Source organism: Candida albicans, chromosome 2, assembly GCF_000182965.3.
Source record: "Candida albicans SC5314 chromosome 2, complete sequence".
Classification (NCBI taxonomy): domain Eukaryota; kingdom Fungi; phylum Ascomycota; class Pichiomycetes; order Serinales; family Debaryomycetaceae; genus Candida; species Candida albicans.
This window is the reverse complement of record NC_032090.1, coordinates 549,891-575,256: the sequence shown is the minus strand read 5'-3', so window position 1 is coordinate 575,256 and position 25,366 is coordinate 549,891. Positions and strand designations below refer to the sequence as shown.

The window sequence follows — 25,366 nt, the reverse complement described above, 5'->3', positions numbered from 1 at the left end:
ATGACTTGACTTTATCCTTTGTTAATAGAATTATTAGAATATTATCTATAGAGCCTAATATATTTGAAAGAATTTATTTCTATCTTGATTTTGGTACCATCTATAAGTTTTTGTAACAATACTTACAATAAATGTGCAATATAACAATATATTACTTATTGGAAATATTACAGTATTTCTGACCTTTTCCAATCTATAAATGTTTTAATGAGAATTGATGAGAGTTAAAACAACAGAGTATCCTTAACAATATTATTTAATCCTCACCAGCAGGCACTTCGTCTTTTAATATTCTATTCAATTTCAATCTAATTTCAGTTCTATCATCTCCCCTCAATACATCTTTGACAAAGCTAACATCACAATCTAACTGTACCATTTGTAAGGCCCCTCGTAACACTCCACATAATATTTGCGAGTACCATAATTCTTTGGCTATCTTATTATCAGCAGTAATAGGTAATTCAACAAACTCGGTTAATGGATTAGGTTCAGGTATAATTAAAGAACACGATTTGCCGTCGTTTGACCAATTTTCCACTGTCGGTTGTATATTCAAGAAGATTCTAAATCCCAATTTAGATATAACTTCTGCTGTTTCTTTAAATGTTTGACATCGTCTAATACCTGTCTTTGCGAGAAATTCTTCAATCAATCTTAATCCTATGTTATATCCCATCTTATCTAATTGGTTATTAACTTCAATGTAATTGTTCTGGAAATCACGGCATAGCTGTGCCACCACCGATCCATAGGTCAATGTGAATAATTCAGAATTCTATATGAGTGTTAGTGATTTGAATAACATGGTAAAAACCTTTGACTTCGTACCCAAAAAAATGTGTATATATACATACAATTTTTTCAACATTGTTTTTCCATATATCGTCTCCTGTTGTTTTCTTTGACATAATGTTAAATGTAATCTATGAATAAAGTATTCAAATAAATTGATAGAAGGTTTATTCGACCAACAAAACAAATCAAATCTCAAAAAAAAATAAAAAACAGAAAGACAATAACGTCAGAGAGAAAAAAAAATGAGAGAGACCAAAACGTATTTACCACGACACGCACTCATTCAATAATTCAGAAACATCAACGAAGTAAGTACAGTAGATTATTAGAACATATTAATGCTATTAAGATATTATTAATTAAAACAATTCATTACAAAATATAAACGCTATCGAAATTAATAGTTTATTTGGTACCTTTTTAATTTTGGGGGTATTATTACTTTCTCTTCCCAAAGCCAACAATTAAACTTCTCACTTCTTAACACTTGGGAGTTAATGTTGCAAACTAAATCTCTTTCTTAGTTTCTTTGTCAATACTTTTTTCTTCTTCTTCAATTTCCAATTCCTGTTTTGATTTCAGTTTAGAGCCCGATTTCTTAGCCAAGAATTCCTTGTACTTGGTCAATGTGATATGCTTTTGCAAATCTTTGTATTCATTAACAAACTTGTACTGGGTATTATTCAAAACATCCCAGAATGTGAAAAATGGTTGAGAGAAATTGTTTTTGATCCCCCACATTTGATGATGAATATCATGATATACTGAATTGTTTGGGAATATGATTTGGAATATATCAAATGGTAATCTGTAACCACAATGATCATCAACAGTCTTCAAAGTGGCAAAGGTGTACAAAAATATAGATTCACGGTGCGATAATCCTGTGACCAATGAAGCAATACCAGTTCCTAAAGTATCCAAAAGAAAACCTTCAACGGGATCATTGTATAAAGCCCCAAAAGCATAAGGAACATATAATCTGTGGTGTCTGGAATGAAATCTTCTGTACAAAGATTTGTTGATGTGCATAAGACGATGTAGCCAAAACTGCCAAGAGTCAATAATACAAAAGGCTATGAGTATACGCAAGAATGACCATCCATACATATATCCGTAGTAAATAGCCCAATCAGGAACAAAACTAGGCAAGTAGTTATACTTCAAGTTCCACATAGTATACAATTCATACCCAGTCTTAGGAATTGGATCAATACAGTAAACTGCAAACCCGGCAATAGTTTGAATAATGTGTTGGAAAATGACATCACGAACGACTTCATGTAAAGTAACTTTGTTTCTAGATTTCTCTTCTTCGGATGGATGAATTCTATACTGTTCTGCCAATTCGTAAACATCAATAATATGGAAAAACATTGAATAGGACCAATATGCAACAACCGGCACAATCAAGGCAAGTATACCATCAGGTATACCTTTGATCAAACTTGGCTGTTCGGTAATGATAATTTTTTCATAGAAAGTGGGCTGTGAAAGTACCCTCGAGAAGTTTGCTGGTGGTTTGAATGTACTCATACTTGTAGTCAATGTGTCCAAGCTTCCGATGCTAAGGATAAGGAACAGGGATAAACACAGAACAAAAATATATAGAATTCCTTGTACTATTTGTTGAAAAAAGAAAAGTAAAAAAAAAAATTCAGAGGGATACTAAATCAGGCTGAAGAAACGCTTTTATAAATTATATTGTTCCAAACAGACAAAAATGATATCACCAATCTTCAAAGATGTATGGGTATATTGATATAAATGACAAGATGTAAGTGTGTGGGATGACGTCCAAAGCGTGAAATTTTCTGTGTGTGTTTCTTATGCGTATGTTGTGGTGTGTGTAATTTTTTTTTAATTTTTTTTTTCTATCTGTTTAAAAAATTTAGGCGGGTTTGATGATGATGATTAGAGAAACATTTCCCATCATGCGTGTAAATATATTAGCCATCAAAAAAAAAAAGAAACAAGCAAAAATAGAAAAAATATAGGGGGAAAAAGCAAGAGAGAGTGAATTGCCAAATCAAAGAAATTCACAAACATTCAATCAAGAAAAAGAAATCTCACGATTTCTTAGATCAAAAACAACCAACCAACCAATAAAGAATTATCTCCGAAACTAGTTTCCGTATTTTTGAATTTTGGAGTAACAACTTCTCTAATATTGTAGTGTCCTTTGCTTTTTGATTTAATATTTAGATGAACTGAATAAACAACTCTAATGATCGTCAGCAATGAACATTATTTGTTTTAGAAAATAGGAGAGAGAGACTTGGTTTCGTCTAGGCACACCTGCAAGAAATTCGCATATTCTTTCTGCGAAAGTTAAAATTATAATAGTGTGATAAATATTAAATTGACGCGTTTGTTGTTGTTGCCAAGTTTTGGTCGTTCCTGTGCAACAAGGTTCGCCTTGTACAGCAAGACTTTTTTTTGGCAACACTTTTGAAATCGAGCCAGACATCAACTGATATCCCACTATGACAAAACTCATAATAAACAACATCTTCTCACCGATAGATATAATAAGCTTAGAAGCAATCTGTTCATTTTTAAAATGGCCTTATTTCTTAGTTTCTTGGTTTGACAGAGATGTGTCTACTTGTTCCACATTTAACTGCAAATTTCAAACAGTTCATTTTCAAACGTTTAACATTATAAATAAAGCTACAAAAAAGAATAGCAAACAAAAGAATCATAAACCAACTCCATATCTTTCACCTACACATAAATTGAAGCATCTACTTTTTTTCTTCGCCAATTGCAACAACTTCTGGTTCAGTACCAAAAACAACATCGTCATCTTTATCAAGATTGGATTTGGGACCGCTGTAGAACCTGTATCCCCAAACAAAATAGTATATCAATGCTAATAACCAAACACCAACATTGATTACAACTGTGTAATTCATGGATGCTTTATCTACTTTTCTGCTGTCTGGGAACATAGATAACACAATTGCATACACTGACCAACAGATAGTAACAAGATTAATTGCCGTATTTGTTTTGAAACCAAAATGAAATGGACCACTAATGAATTTCCTTCTACCGTATGGCAAAAGGACAAGTAGCACAGGAAGTCCCCACGACAACTGTAAACTAGCGATTGCAAGACTGAAAAGTGCCCCTGAACCTGCGTCCCCAATCAACACCAATAAGCCAACTAAGGTCGATAACACTCCTGCAAAAATACTAGCTCTGATAGGCACTTTAATCTTGGGATTAACGTATTTAACAAAATTATAAACAACCGGCAAACCATCATCTCTAGCAAATGACCAAATTTGTCTCGACAATGCAATCATTTCTGACACAGACATCAAATACTGACCTACGGCAATAAGCGACATAAATGCAACTGCCCATTTCTTACCAAGTGCATCATAAATAATTTGCGCCATGGCAGAACCGGTGTCTGACTGAAGAACCCGAGAAACATCACCGTCTTTGATGCAAGCAGCACAAACAATACAAATTGCCCAGCCTAAAATTCCACAGGCGCTAATAGAACCAATAATACCAACAGGTATAGCTCTCTGGGCATTTTTTGCTTCTTCACTGCAATGAATTGTTGAATCAAACGAACCTATAGTCCAAATAGCCGGTAACCAACTCAAGAAAAAGGACCAGGCAGTACCGTAGTCTCTGTTGTTGATTAACGTACCAAAAATGTAGCTAGCAGAATTAAACCCGTGCCCTGTACCAACCGGAACTGCAATTAAAAATAACAACACCAAAAACACATTCACAATAATGGAGATTGTCTGTAATAACGCAGCTTGTTTTGTGGCTAAACAACATATAATAGCATTGGACACAACACACGCAACAAAAATACCATAACATTTTGCCCTTGTAATCTCAAATGCCCCATCCTGCTGGATATAGACAGCAGATAACACTTGAACGGCAAAACCATAACTGATACTACACAATCCACCAATTAAGCCCAACGAGTTGGAACAGCCAATCATAAAACTCAATGGCACTCTAAACGCATCAGGGCAATAATAATTCGTGTAGTAGTATAACCCTCCAGAGGTGGGGATGGCACTTCCAAGAAATGCAAGACTTGTACCAACACAAAGGATAAAGATGGATGCCAGGATCCAGCCCCATACCAAACCAGCTGGACCAGATTCCAACCCAATTGATAATACCGAAGATATACTAGGTAACAAACCCATGATGGAGAAAGCAATACCAAAAACTTGAAATGTACTGTAATGACGATTCAATTCTTGCTTATACCCAATTTGAGCTAACAATTCAACATCACCAGCATTGTGTTGTGGGTCAATAGATCTTACCTCGGATCTGTGTGATATAACATTATGAAGATGATCTTCTGTTCTGGATGTAATAGATCTCATTTTTCTTGTGTGAGTTGTTTAGTTATAGTAAAACCAACCCCCTAAGCATTTTTGAAAACCAGATAATATGGCTAGGGTTTTATATTGAATTTTTTCTTGTTTTTAATTGGGGGGTGGTTTATGTTGTTTATAGTTTTAGATTCCATTGGAAATAATAATAATAATTACAACAAAAACAAAGACTTAACTAAAAAAATTGTGTGGGAATGCAAATTGCTGCAAAATGGTGATAAGTTGACTGCCAGATTATTTATCTTTGTTTTATTCCGTTTTATCCAGTTCTGGCTCTTCTAAAACCAGTAACTGCATCAAAATCCGAGTTTCATGAATCCTATTTAATAGCTAACTATTAACAACAACGATTCGTAAGTTGGATTATTATTATTTTTTTTTTTTCGCAATCGCCCCACAAACTCAATCCAACCTCCTTCTCTTTTTATTGCAACAACTGTGAACTACATGTTTATAATATACCAATGTACTTAAAGTCCGAATACATTTTAGAAGCTAGCTGAATTTAACATGGTTGAATTTTCAGTGCTTAAGATGCACTGTTGTTTCCTGTGGGGAAATCATATTTTTTGCAAATCCTGAAATAATAAATAATCAAAATTGTGCAAATGTTTACCCAAAATAGATTGATTCTGGCAAAATGGATCTGGTGCCACTTTTAGTTTATCATCTCTCCTCATCACATAACTTGATATTGAAAAAAAAAGCTTTTAATGTAAAAAGTACTTGTTGATAATGTTATTGTTCTCCACTTTTGTTAAATTCGTTTCTACCGATAGGAGTATAACTTTTAGCGGAACGTACTAATACGGTTTGTTCTGTTCTGTTTTAATTTAATAACCCGTTTCAATTTCCTTTTTAATTTGACCATTGTAGATACCGTGGATAATGATATTTTGATTAATTCATATGAAGGAACCCTTTTTTTGAGAACTTAGTCTTGGCAGGATCACATTCAATAATTATTCTTATATTGCTACGTATTTAGTGTCTTATTAGTATTCGAGCCAGCAAAAGAAACTACCCCTCTCACCAAATGCTACTCTTCTTTGTAACAATAAAATTTTCTGTTTACGATTTCTCTTGTTGCTCAGTAGTGACTCACTAACAATTACAGCAGTAAAAATAGCTTCTAAACACCAGTAGAGCAAAACAGATTCAGAATATATAACCGTTAGCGTCTTGTTAGTTTTTTTAAATGAGGTTATGGTTTGATATCAGCTAATAGACGTATTGCTTACACTTGTATCTATGAAACAATAACCAAATGTGGCCATGAAAAAGATAAATTTCTTTAATATACACTTTTTTACAACCGTTTGTGACGAGAAATTCACAACAAAATGTATATTAATCAAGATTTCCCATTGTATATTATACTAACCAGTCTTTACTGTGACCAAACCACCTCGATTGGGCATATTCATACTTTTATCATTTGAACCAGTCTTCAGCATATATTCATCATACTGGAGCACTGGCTGTTTAGTTTTGTGTACGAATATATGGTTTACGCGAGTTTTAAAAAATGCCTACCCAAATAACAACAGAAAAAAGTGTTACTGTCAAGTCAAATCAAGAAAAGCAAGCACCGAAATCAAGAAACCGTTGTTGATAACGGTATCTAAGAAATAATGACATCTACTAATAAATCAATTTCCCACCTACCGATTTTGCATAATCCATTCCTTAATTGTCTTTTTAACAATCCACAATACTTCAAATCGCCACTCAAAGGTGTCGTGGATGAATTGCAATCCAATCACACAAACTTTACCATATTAGTACCTCCAGCCCATGTATTAAATGAATATTATGACCCAACCACAGAAAGCTCAAATTCAAAGACACTTTTAAAGGAACTATGTTATAACAATGAAGATTTCATTAGATCACATATCATAAATACAGCATCACCCGTTTCTTCCACTATTACTCCTATTTCAAAGGAGCAACTGGTTATTTATAACACTTTGAACAATAAACAAATTCTTATTAAAAATAGAATCATATACACTGGCAAAGGATTTAGGCGAAGCTTGAAATTGAAAACTTTATCGATACAATACTTTAGTTCCTTCTGCGACTATTTCCCCAAGAGAAGCAAGTTTATGATCATCTATATCGAAAGTACTTTGTTTGGAGGCATTCCACCAAGAAAGATGTTACCTCCGCTTCCAGAAGTAAGAGAAACAAATAAAACCGACAAGGACATTGATTCAGTAACATTTGAAAAATTATTGAGAAGTTTCCCATTGTTGTCTAAAGCTGTAAGTGACAAGTTTTATCGATTATTTCACCATAACAATTATCAATTTCGGGTGCTAAGGTACAAGAATCGTAAGAAATTGTCTCATATTAAACTTGAATTTCAGAAAATATTGCAGGAAGCCTTTAGTATTATACTGGACAGTGTCAATGTGGATAACCCAAACAGCGAACAAACCTATAATTTAATAAATCATATAATCAGCATGTACCCAGGGATAGATTTAAATAAATTGGTGCATGAATATGTTGAACTCAACTTGTATGATGTACTATGGTCACAATTGATTTTCCAGTTTAATTGCCCCAATGATGATAAAGAAGCTTACGATCCAGAAGCGATTCTTATTCTCACCAAGGAAAAATATGAAAAATTATCGTGTTTGTCCTTAAATCAATTGGATATTCCTGTAAATAAGCCGTGGCTTATGAATGAATTACATGAACGTATTTCCTTAGGTGTCCAAGAGTTTGAGAAGTTGGCAGATTCATCTATCATGAACCTGGCCGCCAAAACTCAAGTTGTTTACAGCACATTTCGAATACTTACACAGAGGAAAAATGGTAACATCGATCCAGTAATAAATGCAGACACTTTGATTGGACTTTTGATAATGGTTATGGTACATTCCAAAATTGAAAATATTGAAGCCCACATTTACTACATTAAGCATTTCAATTCCATTGATAATACTAACGATGGCCAGTTCAACTATATCATGAGTAATTTGGATGCAGTATTATTTCATTTTTCGAAAAAGGAATCTGGGTATTTAGATTTGATTGAGAATTCTAAAAAAAACTATGAGATATGGAATGCCATTAAAAATAATGATTTGGAGAAAGTAGAATCAATTATAGAATTGGTTAATAATGAGTATCCAGAAACTGAATTACCTGAGAATCATTTTCTTAAAAGCAAAAATATCAATGGTGAAAGTTGTTTAATGTTTGCAATAAAGACAAAGAGATATGAAATCTATGATTGTTTGATTAATCTGAATCCCAACTGGATACCCATAGATAGTATTCTATTTGAAAAAAATGTTATGACCAACCAAAACTTGTTGATGTGTGCATTAATAGAAGAAACTGACTACAAGATTATTGATGATTTAGTCGACATTATTTTGAATAATGCTACATTGGAAGAACAAACAATGTACTTCAATATGACTGACATTTCCGGAAGAAGTGTTGGCCATTATTTGTTTCACAACTACAAGCTTATATCAAAAATTGGCCATTTGATTGATTGGGAAAAAAAGGACAATAACTCACATACACCTTTGTTTAGCCTTTGTAGATGTTACGACCATCCTGAGTACGTTGAATTAATTAGAGCTGGGTTTAATTGTGTCTACAAAAAATATGGTGAAACAGGTGTTGACTATGACAAACATGTTGATAAATCAGGAAACACGCTATTGCATGTTCTTCTCAAGGGTATTCCAGAATCAAAAATGTTATCAAACTCAAATAACTTGGTGAATGTGAATCAGCTCAACCAGCGTTGCCTATCTCCTTTAATGGTATATGTAAAGTACAACAGATTAGAAAACTTGAAAGAAATATTACACGATTCCCGACTCGATTTTTTAGGAGAAGATTTCAAGAATTATTATAATGTTTTTGATTATTTGAGTTTTCTGGCATTGAAATCTACGAAATCTGAAAACTTCCAGAATATTGAGAATGCTGTTTTTAATTATTATTTACAGAACTATTTCCCACGTCATGCTACAGAGAATGTAGCAGCATTGAATGCCAAATATGATGGTGGTAAAAAAGATTGGTTAATATTTTTTAAAAACGGCGATGGGTTTTGCAATTACAAATCATTACGGAATATAAAACAGATACTATATTTAATCAAATTGAAGCAACCACTATCAACCTTCCCCAGTGAGGAATCATTCTGGAAGAACTATGGGTTTGGCATCTCAACTTCACCAATGTTCCATAAAGTTAGGATCAATAGATTGATTGATGATTTTAATTTATTGTTTGAAGGTTTGACTTTTCAAGAGTCGATTAATCAATCTGAATTTTTCAAAACTTTTCTCACTGAATATACTAAAGAAACCCTGATATTTGAACTGAAACAGAGAATCGGTGAACAGCTTGATTTTGACAAACAGTCCTTGGGAGAGGTAACTTACAAGCTAAACCAAATCCAAGAAATAGAATATTTTTTGGAATATTCTTTGAACAATTTCCAAAAGTATGCATATTTGTTTGCCAGGCTTGCAAAACTTGTATGTATTGGTGACAGCAAGCAGGTGGATTGTAGGAATGTGTTAGATACAATTATGTATCGATTCAACAAAACCACAGTTTTTGATGATATATTTACTTATTCAGAAGTAAATAATCAAGCAGGAACTTTGGGTGTGGCCCGAGAATATTTTTATTGGATCCAAATGCATGGTGACGAGTTGCTACATAGCATTCAAAAACTTGTTTCTGACATTAATTCATGGAAACAAATGTACTATTCGATTTGTCATATAAACCTGGAGTTAAAGCTAATGGAACCCCACAATACAGTATCGCAAGAACTGCAAGATAATTCCAATGGCCAAGAACTTCTCTCTAGACGCGATAGCTCATTATCTATTAATCCTATCCCTGAAGAAGAGCTTGAAGACGACAATTTGGGTTTTTTGTCAAACTTTGTTGGAACAAGTAAAAAGGCAAGGTATAAGAAACTAGTAGTAGAAAAATCAGAAATTGTCAAAAATATAATGAAGCTAAATTTGGAAATCAAATGGTCACATGAATTAATTGCTGCAGAGATATCTGATTTCTTAAAGTTTAGAACTGAATTTTTAAGATTCGGTATAAAGAGATATATTTCTGAAGAAATTAAACTGTTGAAACAACGCAGCACTGAATTATCAAAGTATGTATTTTTAGTCCGAAAAGACAAATAGAATATACAGAAGGGTAGGGTTGACTGTTTTCCTTTTGCCCATACATTTTCATCTTCTTTTTGATTTTTTTTCTTTTTTATTTTTTTGCAGTAATTTTTCCATATTGTATAGAACATTCTGGAGGCAATAAGAAGAAGAAAAAGCGATCTTTATTTCGTACGTTTCTAGTAGTTTTTTTTTGCCAACAGAAAGGTGACAAAAGAGGCGAACAAAAAAAATCTAGCTTTCGTAATTCAATTTTCCAAATCCATAGACAACACGTTTCCAAAACACTTTTCCCCACATCAACTAACCCATATTTCCTGATGTCTTCAACCATTACTAACAAGGATATTGCTTTATCCATTATTGACTTTTTGAAACAATCTGTTGCTAAAAAAGAAGTTGCTGAAGATTATGCTGAATCAATGGATGTTGCCATTGATTGTATTGCCGATGCATTTGAAGTCAATAAGGAAGATGATTCCAAAACCTTAAAAGACGTTTTTCACGGAAAGTCGTTGTCAGAATTGCTTAAATCCTCTGTTTCATTCAGCTCTACATCTGAGAAATCGGAATCTGTTCCAGCGGCAAAGGAAGTTGACGCTGACACCAAGGCTAAAGCTGATGAATTGAAAGTACAAGGTAATAGAGCTATGGCATTGAAGGATTATCCAGAAGCTATTGCTAAATACACCGAAGCCATTGGTTTGGATCCAAGTAATGTTGTTTATCTTTCCAACAGAGCTGCTGCTCATTCTTCTTCCCAAAAACACGACAAAGCAGTAGAAGATGCTGAAAAGGCTATTAAATTGGACCCAAACTTTTCTAAAGCTTACTCTAGATTGGGTTTAGCAAAATATGCCTTAGGAGATGCAAAGGGTGCCATGGAAGCATACAAGAAAGGTTTAGAAGTTGAAGGAGAAACTAAATCAGATGCGATGAGAAAAGGATACGAAACTGCAAAGAAGAGAGTTGAAGAAGAATTGGAAAATTCCATTTCCACTACCGATAAATCAGGTGAAAGCTCTGGCTCTAGTGAATCTGCAACCGGTGCTGGTGCGGGTGCAGGTGCAGGTGCAGGTGGTTTACCTGACATGAGTAGCTTCTTGGGTGGAGGTGGTGGTATGCCAAATCTTGCTGAGATGATGAATAACCCTCAAATCATGCAAGCTGCTCAAGAAATGATGTCCAATCCTGCTGCTATGCAAAATTTGTTTAGCAACCCAGCTGTGAAACAAATGGCACAACAAATGGGGTTGGGTGGCGAAAATGGTCCTGACTTGTCTAATATTATGAACAATCCAATGTTCAATCAGTTTATGGGAGGAAGAGAAAACCAAGGTGATAAGCCAGAATGATTTAATTAGAACAGGGTAATTGAAGTACTTTTTTTTGTTTGATTTGTTATATAGCTTTCTTTCATCTGTGTAGAAAATGAACTGCAACTAATTTCAGCCAATTATTGGGATCTAGAAGCTTACGAAGGATCCAATATGTTAACGAAAGGAGAGTATCGATAGGGTAATTTCAGAAGCATAATCCACTAAAGGCACAGTTCACATAGATGGAATGGAGACTATGCATCTATAATCATGTCGCTAGTTCTTGTAAAAATTCATGTACGAAAATGATTACTTGAGCTACACATTGTTCAATAATACCCCAAACACTATCTGATATACCCCTTTAATTTGTGGTCTTATACATCTACCCACTTTTTTCTTTTAGTTGTGGGGAAGTCATCAAATCAAAGAAAAAAAAATCGTATAAAATATGGGAGGTGTAGAACTTAAAAAAAAATATAGCGATGACACACAACTTAAAAAATTGTTAAAACCTGAAAATCTTTTAGAATCTAAGCATTAATGTTTTCTAAACTGGGTGTGAATAGAGTGAGACAGCTTATATTAAAACGTTATACACACCAGACATCACAGACGTCACAGACAAATGTATTAACCCCAACCTTCAGTGTTGATCAGATCAGAGATTTACCTTATGTGGACCATGTTGACTTGGTTTGGAAACAACTCCTACCTTACAAAGTGAAGATTAATAAACGAAAGACACCGATATTGTTTTTACATGGACTATTTGGATCTATACTGTCTTTCAATTCGATTGGGAGACTGCTCAGTGCAGTAGTGAAACACCCCGTTTATGCTGTTGATTTAAGAAACCATGGAGACTCTCCTCGTGCCTTGCCTCACACATACACGATCATGGCTCGAGACATTCATAATTTTATCAAGCAAAGAAAATGGGACGAGTGTATACTTGTCGGCCACTCCATGGGTGCCAAAGTTGCCATGATGGTTAGTTTATTATATCCTTCATTAGTTTCCAAGTTGGTGGTGGTTGATAACACTCCGCATTCCAGACCACTAAACCATCAATTTTACAAAGACTTGTTGGGAATGTGTGAAGTAGAGGTTAATGGCCATCAATATAAAACTGCCAACAAGAAAACTGTAGGGAAGATATCTCAAATCAACCGTTTTTTAACTCAATATGAAGAAGATCATAAAATGAGACAAATATTGACAGGCAATTTAATGACTTGTTTGAAACATTTCAAAAATCGAAAGGATATAAATCACGAAAAAGAGGTTTTCAAAATGCCAGTAATGAATTTCTACAAGTATGATATATTAAGAACTCTTGGTGGGTGGCCCCAGCTACCACAAGTGCAGAAATTCGACAAGCCGGTATACGTAATGTACGGCAACCAAAGTGAATTCGTCGCACCCCAATTTCACAAAGAATTTTACAGGTATTTCACCAATGTGAAATTTCAAGATTTTGATAGTGGTCATTGGGTTGCCATGGAACAACCTCGGCAATTTCTCAAAAAATTGGCCAAGTTCATAGACTATGATGAGTACTGCAAGTTCAAGCCGAATAAAGTTCGATATGTAAAGTGGTAATCCTAGGCTGTCAATGCGCTATAAGGATGATGGTGATTTGGTTAGACTTAAATATATGTCAGTGCATTTGACATATACATGTTAATATGTGTGTATAAATAAACAACGTTGACAGAAATGTGCCTTTATCGCATGAAAATATTGAATAGAGTTAGTTATCAATTGGCGACAAGCTTTTCACGAATTGCGCTCCTTCTGCAAACTATATGAGTCGGATCATAATTGGAGTTGTTAATAGTTCATCTGATGCCAGTGCTATTACTTAACAAATGAATCTTTTGTGTGATATTCCTCCCTACAAAAATAAACAAAAAAAAAATATTTGAATTCTGGCATTACAGGGCCACTCAATCTTGAAATATATGTGGTAGCTGAATAGTTTGTTTCTTTTCTAATAATGTCAGTCAGGTATAGTAGTAGAAATGTCAGTATATGTCATTTTAAAAAACTAATAGAGAGAATATAGACCAGAAGATTGGGGGCATAATTTGAAACAGCATCTCTATATCACATCGACAAAAATTTGTGTAATCAAATTAAGCATATTGGGATGGTAGTTTTTTTTTTGTTGTTTTGTTTTCTGAACACATTGCTTACTTTTGACAAATAAATCTAGCTCTTTCTGTTTTAATAGCAGCGAATAGGAATAGCAAATATATTGACTCAACAACGACATCTACATATTGTTATTGACTGACAACTTCTTGCTTTAAATAGAACATTATACCATAGCCAGTCTACTGCCACAAAATAATGTCGGAATACTCGGGCTCCAACTCAGAAGACTTATCCTTACCTAAGGCAACAGTGCAAAAGATAATCAATGAGATCCTACCAAAAGATATAGGCATTGCCAAAGAAGCACGAGAAGCAATAACAGAATGCAGCATTGAATTCATAATGATGCTATCTACACAACTGAATGATATTGCAGAGAAAGAAGCTAAGAAAACCATTGCATCAGATCACGTAGTAAAAGCATTGGAAGAATTGGATTTCAAAATCTATCTTGATATCATTAACAAGATATTGGACGAACACAAAGAGCTCTTGAAGGGTAAAGAGAAAAGAAACAACAAATTCCAAAACTCGGGGTTGACAGAGGAGGAATTGTTGAGACAGCAAGAAGAATTGTTTAAAAAGTCGAGAGCTCGTTTGCAAAACCAATCAGGGTCACTTACAGCCAAACCTGAACCTAATTAGTAAGGATTATCACCCTTTCTGGTTTTCATTTGTTTACCATGAATATATAGTCTGATATTACTCCAAATTAATTTCAACTGTAATATATATATTGTAGAAAATCAACTTTGTAATTTCGATTTGAAAAAATATACATAAAAAGACTGGCCTTTAATATTGCTATACTTTCAGAAGCAGCGTGTGTTTGTTGTAGCTGTAATGTTTACATTTGCAATACTGGAAACCTTTCATAATAAACTTCATTCGCCTAACCCAAAATCAACTCATAGATAATAATGGTAATATTCACTACTATCAACGGAATTCTCATCAAAGTTCTGACTGCACTTATCAAGTTTATTAGTTTGGTCTTCACTGAGCCATCGGTGTTATCCAAGCCACTGTTAAACTGATTAAATTGCGCTTGAATATTGCCATTATTTTGTTGTCCAGTTGTTGATCCCCATCCGATTCTGTTCAAAAATCTATCTTCACTTAGCACTGCAATTCCATTAATAACAAGCACAATCACATAAAATAATTTACCCAAACCAAACATCCCTGTCGTTGATACTATACTGGCACAAACAATAAGACTTTAGTATAGTTGTGGACTGTTGTGATCTTAGGAATTGGTTGACTTTTTTTTTTTACTCTCTCTTTGCACAATTCAAAAATTAAATGCGTCCACATTAAATAAACCAACAGTTAGTTTTCACTACACGCAAAAGATAGTAAAGTATAAACATCTTCTCTGAAACAATTCAAACTTAGTAATATAATATATGACTGTGAAGCTATCGCATCATGAAAATGATAACAGCAAATAGTTCCAACTAACAACTGATTGGGGTTTCTGTCTAGATAGTGGATGCTAAATTTTTTATTGATAAATTTTTAAAAATATGAGAGAATAAATGAAATAATTGCCATTGGCTTTTTAGAATTGGTTCATTAACTCAGTTCAGTGATAAGTCAGTATTACAAAAATTAGGTTTTTTTGTCGAATAAAACTTGTTATAACATTCGATATTGATATGGAGGCTTTGTTCATACGTGATTTGTGGCAATATATTTACTTTTATCAGGAACAAAGCAAAAATGCTATACCGGGTTTTAAATTAGATCTAAGATAAACGTTCAACTTAATCTAAATTTCATGCATTACTAAAAGGGTATGTCTTAGCGGTAGGATAGATACTAACTGGTTGTTAATGAATGGCATCTGGCATTCACGTAGATAAAGGAAGTAGAATTTAATAGATAAGCTAAACACATAGAGCAATTTTTTTTTGTTTTACTTTTGTGTTATTGTTGAGCAAAAGAAATACAATTTGCAATCTGTAGAGCAAAAATTTAATGACAATCTTCCTGGCGTAAGTTTCAGAATGAACACCATTGATATATTTACCAGAAAGTCATTTGTGTTTGAAGAAACTGGCTATGAAAGAGATTTCGACAATCAAATAGTGGTGAAAAGTATCATAGAGTTATGATAACATTAATAATAAAATATAAAACACTATTGGTTGTCTGTTGCAAACGTTGGCCTTCATTAGCCTAGAGATAGAATTTTATTATCATTCTGTATTTCAACACACGAAGAAAACTTACCCCTTCATTGAACCTGATATTAGTCTTTACATTAAATAAACGTTTGCTATTTACCAGAGTTTCTTACTCACAATTCTATAAGACTATCCCTATTTCCATCTATGACTTGACCACAGGAGGATAACTTCTTGGTGTAATTAACAAATAAGCCACAAATTTAACGCTATCTTAGCGGGGATTATATACTGTGGGGGATGCAAAACAGAATAATTTTAGAACAAACTATAGGTGAACAATTGTTGTAGATAATAGAGACTTTTTTTTCTTTCAATTTTGTGTATTTCTCTTATCTACAATAATTCAACTTGGGGCATAAAAATAATTGCAATCGATTTTCACACGGAAAAATACGGTAAAAATACCACAATAAAATAGCAAAAAAAAAACCACTGGTTTGTTACTTTCCAAAGGGCTAGTTTAAATTACCATAAAGAACATGTGGTATATATATTGGACGATGTTGAAAATCAAAAAATTGAAAAAGAATTCCTTCGTTTTATACTTTTTAGAACACCATACTTAATGAACGCAATCAAATCACGAACAGAAGACCATTTTCATCAATTGTCCACAATACGATCTCCCACAAGAGACATTGACCCACAACACAATGCTGGTGATGTTGAATTGTTAGCTCAAATTGGGTACAAGCAAGAATTGAATCGTCATTACAGTACTTTGCAAGTTTTTGGTATTGCTTTCTCCATCATGGGTTTGTTACCTAGTATAGCGTCAGTTTTGACTACAGGGTTGGAATCTGGTCCAGCTGGTTTGGTATGGGGTTGGTTTTTGTCTTCAATCTTTATCCTTTGCATTGGTATAAGTCTTGCATTTCTTGGAAGTGCCATCCCCACCTCTGGAGGGTTATACTACTACACGAATTATTATTGCCCTGATGCGTTTAGAGTGCCATTGAGTTTTATGATTGGCTGTTCCAACTCGTTGGGCTTAATTGGTGGATTGTGTAGTATCAGTTATGGTTTTGCCGTTCAAGTGTTATCTGCTGTCTATATCCAGCAGGATGGGGCATTTGAGATTACCAATGCAAAGTGTTATGGAATTTTTGTTGCATGTGTTGTGTCCAATGCTATTATATGTTGTTTAGCCACAAAACAAGCTGCGTTATTACAGACAATCTCCATTATTGTGAATGTGTTTTTGGTGTTGTTATTTTTAATTGCAGTTCCAGCAGGTAAGGGTGGTGATTTTAACTCACGCAGTTTTATCTTTAGCAATTTTGAGAATTCTAGAGATTATGGTACAGTGTGGTCTTTCGCATTGAGTTGGATGCCAGCTATCTGGACTATTGGCGCATTTGACTCCACGATCCATTGCAGTGAAGAAGCAAAAAATGCCCAGAGAGCTATACCTGTTGGTATTATTGGTTCTATTAGTGCTTGTTGGATTCTAGGATGGGCCATTTGTATTGTTTGTGCTGCTTGCATCAAAGACGGTGATGTTTCTAGAGTTCTTGAATCCGACACTGGATCTGCCATGGCGCAAATTATTTATGATGCACTTGGTAAGAAATGGGCAGTTGCATTTATGTCGCTTATTGCCGTAGGTCAGTATTTGATGTCTGTGTCAATTATGATAGCCCTTTCTAGACAAATTTGGTCTTTTGCAAGAGATGATGGTTTGCCGGTTGTTTATAATTTTGTTAAATACGTTAATCCCAAGATTAAAGTACCCATAAGAGCTACAATGTTTGCAGCTGCTTTAGGAATATTATTAGGATTATTGGTTTTGATCAATGGAACAGCAGGATCTGGTGCACTTTTCAGTCTTGCTGTTGCTAGTAACGTTCTTTCATGGGGACTTCCTGTGTTGCTCATTCTTTTACCTTATGGGAGAAAAAGGTTTATTCCTGGACCATTCTATTTTGGATCTACCATAAGTACCCTCATCAATATTGTCAGTGTTGGTTGGACAGGATACGTTATTGTTTTGTGCATGTTCCCTGATTCCATTACCGTTGACAAGAACTCCATGAATTACACGGTAGTCATTAATGTTGGTGTTTGGTTATTGGCGTTGATTTATTATTTCGTTTGGGGCTACAGATTCTACACAGGTCCTAAATCCAACCTTGAAGAAGATTTTGTAGAAGGTGTCAGCACCGGCAATGTCGATGAAGTCTTGAACGAAAAAGTCTAGACTTTCGTACTTTTTTAGCTGTTTTTTTTTTTAATACATGTTTTAGATAGATAAATGCTAGTAGGGTCTAGACAACGAACTATTCAAAGAATGGAGATTTCGCTTGAAGATTTAGCAGTTTTGTTATATTCCTGGTTACTACTTTTCGACATATACAGATTCTATGCTCACAGTTTTATAACAGTCTAATATAATGTGCCTATAGTCTAACAGCTGATACCTTTCTAATCATTGTGCTTCTCGAAAGAACATCTTGGGTTTAAAACAGTATTGCAGTTAATTTTAGTAATATTAAAACCCTTCTAGATTGGCGCGAAAATATTTCCAAAAACCATCCAAATGAAAACAAACAATTTCTTATTCTTCTTTTTTAAATCATTTGATTAATACCGTTTTTCTACATCCTTCCGATACAAAATATGGAGCAAGAATTACTCCTCAAAGGCAGAAAGAAAGACTCTATTGAGCAGTTTATTAGTGGCTCCCAGCTATTTCTTGAGAATGGTTTGTCGCAGCTTCGATACATGGTACTAGTAGAAGGATTATCAACACCTGAAGGATACGATCAGTGTCCATACCGCTCATATGTATGGAGCATACTATGTCGAGTTCCCCCATTCCCAACTGAACAGTATTTGCAATTGCTAGAAACCTCAAGTCAGACCCTCCCAGATGAATTACTAATCAAAATAAAAAATGATACTTTTCGTACTTTGATGAACGATAAAAAATTCCATCTGAAAGTGAACGAGGAATCTTTGATTAGGATACTATCGTGTATTGGAATAACTACGGAAGTTGGCTATGTACAAGGTTTAAATGTTTTATTGGCACCCATCGCATACGTTTGTCACAAAAGTGAACCTCAGGCATTTGCAATCTTGCACAATTTGATAACCAAGCAAATCCCATTATATATTACTCCTAACATGGAAGGAGTCCACACGGGTTTGCAATTGGTTGACGCAGTTTTGAAAATAATAGATCCTGTCTTGAGTGACTATCTAGACTCTAAGTTTTTAAAGGCAAAGATATACGCTTTCCCTTCGATACTAACTTTATGTGCGTGTACTCCGCCTTTGAAATCAGTTTTGAAACTATGGGACTTTCTATTTGCGTATGGCACTCATATAAATGTGCTCTTTGTTGTGGCACAATTAATAATATGTCGTTCGAGCATTTTGGAAAGTGAACAACCAATGAAAATCTTGAGAACTTGGCCAAATTTAGAAGAAAATGAAATCATAAAGTTGAGTCTCAGTTTCATACCTGAACTACCAGAGAAGCTCTATGATTTAATAGCTAGACATGGTTACGATAGAAAAGTTCCTAAAGAATTGGCAAGATTTTTAGAAGAAAAATAAACATCAATTCTGCACATGGTATGTAATACAAACAACTATATTCCCATCAAAAAATCATCAAAATCATAGAAAGTAGCCAACACCGTTCTATCGTTGTACAGTTTACCTGCCAACTCCATCATGGCCGCCAATGCGATCTTTTCATCTTTAAATTCGATGTATATAGTGCCTAAACCTGTGGAAGTGTTGAACTGTAAAATTCCAGGCGTATGATTACGTGATGGTCTAGGAATTCTGACATTTACAACCTCACCATATTTAGATGCCTCATTATACATATCATTTCTGATAAAACTGTAGGTGGCATCATCTGCTAATTCTGATTCAGTGACTGCATTTAACAATCTAATAACTCTCAGCAGCGGATGTGGCGCCACATTCTTATTTTCCACCAAGTTTTTCAAACTATGGAAATCGATAGGGCCCTTTTGAATTGGCGTCTTATTAGGCAAGATACATGAATGGAACGCACGAGTTATAAATGGCAATCTCCTCAATTTGCCAATCACATCATTAGAGGAGTCTTTGAATTCAACAAATACCAACCCAAGCAAATTCTTAGTTCCCTTTTGTCTTAAAAACTGAATTCCTTGCAATGCGCCAACATTCTTTTCTAATGATTCAATAACTTTGCTCGGTGTTGCGTTAGGTACAATCGTCAAGGAAATTTTTCTTGAATTATCTCTCACAACTTCTTCAATCTCATCTGATTTAACAGGCTCCAAATCTTGAACTACGTACTCACTAGGTCTAGCAATCAATAACTTAAATTTCTCCATTTGTCGTGCAGGAACCTTCTCTTCTTTGTAAGCATTAAACAATAATTCCGTTTCATTCAAGGAGTATATGATAGTTGCACATTCTGCATTGTTAAATTCAATGATCATAAATTTATTGTCTTGAGCTTTTTTCTGCTTCTTAATGTTATTGGAAGACCCTTTTTCAAAATCTATAGCTTTCAAATAATCATTGAAAAACTCAACAAGCTTCAAGTGACTTATTTGTGATAAATCATTTTTGACAATCAACGTTCTGGCGGCTTTCGAATCAACGGGATCAATCCTAGAAGTTTCATTCAAAATGTCATCGGAATTATTCAATCTATTTTTAATTGTACCTTCTAATTTGGTGAAATCAATTGGACGTGGGTATCCTGGAAGTGGAAACAACCCTGACAACTTTGCTCTGGCAGCAGACAAATTCTCAAATCCTTCAGGGACTTTATTCCATCTTGAATCAATAACTTTGACTTCTTCTATTGGTTGAACAGACTGAAGGTCTTGTACACGGTTTTGCAAACGGTCGATCTCTTTTAAAATTTCATTTATCAGTTTAGGTTTAGCAACTGAAATAGTACGTGCTCTTGCTAAGCTTGATTGCGGTTCAAATTTACGCTGCCCAGAAAAATTTGGATTGTCACTTCTTTTGGATGATGGTGTATATGCCTCTCCAGAACGATCCCAATCATTACCTCTGCCTCGGTTTTGAAAAGACGAACGTGATTTTTGAAATTTGGGTTGAGAAAATTTCGAGTCGGATTTGCGATTGGAACCATTCTTTTGATCTGGTTTATTGTTGTAAGGTTTACGGGAAGAAAATTGTTGTTGCTGTGATCTTTGAGTATACTCATCAGAAAGTCTTGGTTGTTTAAAAGGCCCTGCGTCATGCTCTTGATTTGATCTTTTCGTACCTCGATTCGCAATTGGGACATCATTTGATCTGTTTGGTTTATAGTGTGGTGGATTATTACCTGTTCTACCGTCATTGCGTCTGGGGTCATATCTTTGATCGTTTCTATTTCTGTCTGGCCCTTGCCCTTGCCCTTCTCTCCCGGAATGTCTCAGCGACTGAGGTGATTGGTGTTGTGACGATTCTCGATTACCCCGTCCAAAATATTTTGGTTGTTCCTCAGATCGCCCTGGGTGTTGAAACCTCTTATTCTTGTCGCCTCTTCCATCATCTCTTCTATCATTATAGCCGTCATTGCAATTGTCTGGGCGTCTAGGATCCCCTCTGTTTGGCATTGCATCACTTCTTCTACCTTGATGTTCATTATAGCCTCGTCCGCGATTCAATGGTGGCTCATTTCTATTGGGCTGGTTTCGGAATGATGATTGATTGTTAGTATCATCATGGAAAGGTGCTCTTCGTGAATAGCTATTAGCTTGTCGTTGAGACGATGACGACATACTAGATGATCAAATTGATATGTTCGTCGTGAAGATGGTTTATGAAACAACAGAAAAACTTCCATCTTAATTTTCTCAACTGATATTTTGTAGTTTTCTTCTTCAAGTTTTGTTCCCTGAGGCACTACTTTTTCTCAAGGGTTAGGGCAAGTGCAAGTGCAAAAGAAATATCCCCTTCCCCCATTATCAATTGGACATGTGGTGGCTGTAAAGTTACATAAGTTCAGAAAACCAGGATTTGTATATTTTCAACACTATACATGTTCTAGGAAAATTTTCTATAAATTTCTGATACTAAATAATCATAATAATTAAACCAACTAAATTCCTCTACAATTCATCATGCTCCACATCAGGTTTCTTCTTATTTTCGGTTGATGAGTTTTCATCTACAGAATTTGTGTTTTGCTCCAAAGAGTCATCGGTTGTTGTTTGCTTTGGAACTTCTTCAACAACTTCATCTTCTTCCTCAATAATTTCAACTTCTTCAGGTTTGGTTTCTTGTTCTTTCTGCTCTTCTTTAGCAGCTTTTTGTGCTTCTCTTAGTTTCCTCCTAAGTTCCTGTTGTTTTTTCCTCTCTAATAACTGTTCAAAGTGTTGGTTAAATAATTCCATTCTATCTAAATGAAGACTCTCAATTGATATAACATCGGCAAACATATCTGCAACACCCTTTGCTAATTTCTCATGATAAGAGTATAATTGAGATTTGGCCACTTTTGAGAAGTCTTTGTCATCGTATTCTAAAACTTTGGCAATTTCTGTAATGACTTGCTTGTAGCTTTTCAAAGTTTTATCAAAAGATAACATTTTGTCTTCTCCCTTACCAGTAAGTATTTGTTTGATTCTTTCATTTGCTTTATCAAAATCGAGCCCGGCATCTTCGTATTTTTCCCTCACTTCGGAGATCTTAGTGCCAAATTCCAACATACTTGTCTGAATTTTCATAATCAAATTTGAGCTATCGTCGTATAATTTCTTTAACCCTTCTTTAGACAAATCAGTGGTTGCAATTTCCTTGTATCTTCTCACTTCAGAAAACTTGCTATTCACTTCATCAACTTTTGAATTTAATTCATCTAATGTCGAATCATCGCTTTCAAAGTCCAACCACTCGATCAAATCACCGACAAAAGTTGTTGTTTCTTCAAGATCTTGCTCTGATAATTCCTGTAATAATTCTGAATGATGTGTTTCAATGAACTCGCGCAATTTGTAACATTGACCTTCTAATTCGTTCTTGATGTGATCTGTAGCAATCTTAAGCTCATCTTGAGCTTTCAAATATGCCAATTTATCCAATAATGATTGTTTGGCAACTCTACCAATAGGTTTTATATGAGGGTAAGATGGTTTGGAAACTGGAACATAAATGACTTTTGGAGATCTCACTTTCTTTGATGAGTTAGAATTTTTGGTGGAGTTGGTGGAATTTTCTGGTGTTGACTCTTCTTGATTATCAGAACCTTCATCGTTTTCGGAGTGACCCTTCTTCATCAATTTATCAAAAAAGGATCCTTCTTTTCCAGAAGAGCATTCGACTTCAAGACCAACTAAGTCAAATATTTTGTTATTATCCAACGAGAGCTTGCCAAATATATTCTTATCTTCTATTAATTTGCAGTCCAACTTTTTTGCTTTGGATAAAAGATCATCAAAATTGTATGATTTAATTAAAGCGCCATTTTCATATAACGAGATAGCAATCCTGTCCTCACTTATTTTCCCTAAATGAACTCTGGTGGTATTTCCTATAGTTGCACCTTTTGCAAACACGACTTTAGTTTCTTCTTGATCATTTAAGCCAACTTCAAAATTTGAAAAACTTTTTTCCAATAAAATCATGTCTTTACCGCTGCTGACGCCAGCCTTTAATCTCAATGCTTTTGCTGTGGTCCCTAAGGCAGAACTTTCATCCGTATTCACTGATTTCGAGATTTTATTCTCACCAACTAAAGTGGCAATATGTTTTTGGATGAAAGGAACCCTGGTAGATCCACCATTCAAAATAACGTATTCAATATCGTCCACCTTCAACCCAGCTTCCAAGACGGTTTTCAACACCGGGTCTGCAATGTGATTCATTATGTCGGCATTGATATCTTCAAATTCTTGTCTCGTAATGGACAATTTGAAATCTTTCTCATTATAAACAGACTCTAAAGTTGTTTGAAAATCGCTATTGGCAGATAAAATTATCTTGGCTTTTTCGGCAGTATCTTGTAATCTTGCAGCAATTTTGTCAGTTAAATCGGATTCTTCTAAATTAAATTGATTCAAGAACTTTTCCAACACTAATGAGTAAGCACTATTGGTCAATGTTTTACCTCCAAGCATTTCGTCATAGCCAATACTTTCAATTTCCAATACAGATTGCCCAATGGATTTTGGAGTAAACGAAAACAATGTAGTCGTGGTATATCCTGCACCAACATCATAGATCAAATAATAGTGTTTAACATTGTCGTACAGATCTTTATCCAATTTCTTGTTGGTGATGTAATTCAAGGCAACAGAAGTACCTTCTTCGACTAATCCCAAAACATTGGAAAAGTTGGCCAACGCCAAGGAGTCCAAATAAGCTTGTCTGACAGCTTGGGACGCAAAAGGAGGAATCGATACTGCCACATCCTCAACTAATGCAGCCGCATGTGGATTTGCTTCCAAATCATTCAACGCACGGGATTTGATTTCATTCAAATTCATAGCCAAAATCTCTTCGACTGAAAACTCTAAAGTCGAATTATTAAATCCTAAATCAAATTTTATTCCGTTTCTTGCTTCATCTGCAACTAATTTAACAAAATGATTTTTCAAATATTGATTCACTGAAGGATCATCTATGCTTTTTCCTAATAATTGCTTCAAATCCAAAATACAATTGTGTGGGAATCTGGTTACTAAGGAACCCATTTGAGATCCGTATACTCTTTCCAAGTCATTATTCGATACTTTTCTAATGCATAAACCTGATAAGTCCTTTCTCTTCCCTTCATCAGTTAATACAATTTCAAACGGTACACCTGGTGCGAGTAGTACTGCTTTGGTGAATTGTTGTCCATAATCAATTCCTAATATTGCACAAAAAACAATGGACAATATATAAAAAATAAATAGAGATCCCTTCATTCTGTATATGTGAATAATGAAGGAACAGTAATTGGGTTGGTGATGTAAAATATCTTGATTAGGTGTTGATTTAATGTAAAAAAAAAAAATAGAGAGAGAAAGAATCAAGTAGAACACTAAAAGAGGACAACTCAACTAAATTCCAATCCTGGAGAGAGAATTACTTAGAATCGAACAAACTGGAAGGAACGAAAAAAAAAAAAAAAACAATTGGCACTGAAAAATTTGAAGAAAAAAATTTATGTTCAACCTTCATATGCAGATCCGTCATAAAAAGGAATTATTACTGTATTAGGAAATAGTGTTGCCCCAGTAATAACGACTCTATGAAAGATGGAGCATTAAAAGATGTTCTCCTCGATTGCTGGTATATTTGTTTATACCAATATTAATTCCACTATCTTTATCTAGAGTACAAAATTGTAA

General features: G+C 34.6%; 12 protein-coding genes across 12 annotated transcripts; 6 read left to right on the top strand and 6 right to left on the bottom strand. All coding sequences in view use genetic code 12, as the record gives it.

Moving 5' to 3' along the window:
• Window positions 1–256: 256 nt before the first annotated feature.
• Window positions 257–911, bottom strand: CAALFM_C202870WA (TRAPP complex core subunit; the record flags this gene model as incomplete). Its single annotated transcript, XM_019475211.1, has 2 exons — window positions 257–778; window positions 858–911. 2 exons carry the CDS (start codon window positions 909–911, stop codon window positions 257–259), a joined length of 576 nt encoding a protein of 191 aa, XP_019330756.1.
• A 394-nt stretch (window positions 912–1,305) lies between these two features.
• SUR2 (sphingosine hydroxylase) lies at window positions 1,306–2,334 on the bottom strand (the record flags this gene model as incomplete). The annotated part of the gene is made up of 1 exon (XM_710266.2): window positions 1,306–2,334. The coding sequence occupies one exon, from the start codon at window positions 2,332–2,334 to the stop codon at window positions 1,306–1,308; it is 1,029 nt and encodes a 342-aa protein (XP_715359.1).
• A 1,211-nt stretch (window positions 2,335–3,545) lies between these two features.
• Window positions 3,546–5,180, bottom strand: UGA6 (Uga6p; the record flags this gene model as incomplete). The annotated part of the gene is made up of 1 exon (XM_710268.2): window positions 3,546–5,180. One exon carries the CDS (start codon window positions 5,178–5,180, stop codon window positions 3,546–3,548), a length of 1,635 nt encoding a protein of 544 aa, XP_715361.2.
• A 1,646-nt stretch (window positions 5,181–6,826) lies between these two features.
• Window positions 6,827–10,396, top strand: CAALFM_C202840CA (uncharacterized protein; the record flags this gene model as incomplete). The annotated part of the gene is made up of 1 exon (XM_710269.2): window positions 6,827–10,396. One exon carries the CDS (start codon window positions 6,827–6,829, stop codon window positions 10,394–10,396), a length of 3,570 nt encoding a protein of 1,189 aa, XP_715362.2.
• A 305-nt stretch (window positions 10,397–10,701) lies between these two features.
• On the top strand, window positions 10,702–11,736 carry SGT2 (Sgt2p; the record flags this gene model as incomplete). The annotated part of the gene is made up of 1 exon (XM_710271.2): window positions 10,702–11,736. One exon carries the CDS (start codon window positions 10,702–10,704, stop codon window positions 11,734–11,736), a length of 1,035 nt encoding a protein of 344 aa, XP_715364.1.
• Window positions 11,737–12,243: 507 nt separating this feature from the next.
• CAALFM_C202820CA (putative hydrolase) lies at window positions 12,244–13,305 on the top strand (the record flags this gene model as incomplete). Its single annotated transcript, XM_710272.1, has 1 exon — window positions 12,244–13,305. One exon carries the CDS (start codon window positions 12,244–12,246, stop codon window positions 13,303–13,305), a length of 1,062 nt encoding a protein of 353 aa, XP_715365.1.
• A 753-nt stretch (window positions 13,306–14,058) lies between these two features.
• Window positions 14,059–14,508, top strand: NCB2 (negative cofactor 2 transcription regulator complex subunit; the record flags this gene model as incomplete). Its single annotated transcript, XM_710273.1, has 1 exon — window positions 14,059–14,508. The coding sequence occupies one exon, from the start codon at window positions 14,059–14,061 to the stop codon at window positions 14,506–14,508; it is 450 nt and encodes a 149-aa protein (XP_715366.1).
• A 247-nt stretch (window positions 14,509–14,755) lies between these two features.
• Window positions 14,756–15,046, bottom strand: CAALFM_C202800WA (uncharacterized protein; the record flags this gene model as incomplete). Its single annotated transcript, XM_019475210.1, has 1 exon — window positions 14,756–15,046. The coding sequence occupies one exon, from the start codon at window positions 15,044–15,046 to the stop codon at window positions 14,756–14,758; it is 291 nt and encodes a 96-aa protein (XP_019330755.1).
• Window positions 15,047–16,623: 1,577 nt separating this feature from the next.
• CAALFM_C202790CA (uncharacterized protein) lies at window positions 16,624–18,258 on the top strand (the record flags this gene model as incomplete). The annotated part of the gene is made up of 1 exon (XM_710274.2): window positions 16,624–18,258. One exon carries the CDS (start codon window positions 16,624–16,626, stop codon window positions 18,256–18,258), a length of 1,635 nt encoding a protein of 544 aa, XP_715367.2.
• Window positions 18,259–18,677: 419 nt separating this feature from the next.
• On the top strand, window positions 18,678–19,622 carry BUB2 (Bub2p; the record flags this gene model as incomplete). The annotated part of the gene is made up of 1 exon (XM_710275.2): window positions 18,678–19,622. One exon carries the CDS (start codon window positions 18,678–18,680, stop codon window positions 19,620–19,622), a length of 945 nt encoding a protein of 314 aa, XP_715368.2.
• A 35-nt stretch (window positions 19,623–19,657) lies between these two features.
• On the bottom strand, window positions 19,658–21,811 carry CAALFM_C202770WA (uncharacterized protein; the record flags this gene model as incomplete). Its single annotated transcript, XM_710276.1, has 1 exon — window positions 19,658–21,811. The coding sequence occupies one exon, from the start codon at window positions 21,809–21,811 to the stop codon at window positions 19,658–19,660; it is 2,154 nt and encodes a 717-aa protein (XP_715369.1).
• A 330-nt stretch (window positions 21,812–22,141) lies between these two features.
• LHS1 (Hsp70 family chaperone) lies at window positions 22,142–24,940 on the bottom strand (the record flags this gene model as incomplete). The annotated part of the gene is made up of 1 exon (XM_710277.2): window positions 22,142–24,940. The coding sequence occupies one exon, from the start codon at window positions 24,938–24,940 to the stop codon at window positions 22,142–22,144; it is 2,799 nt and encodes a 932-aa protein (XP_715370.2).
• Between the last annotated feature and the right edge of the window lie 426 nt (window positions 24,941–25,366).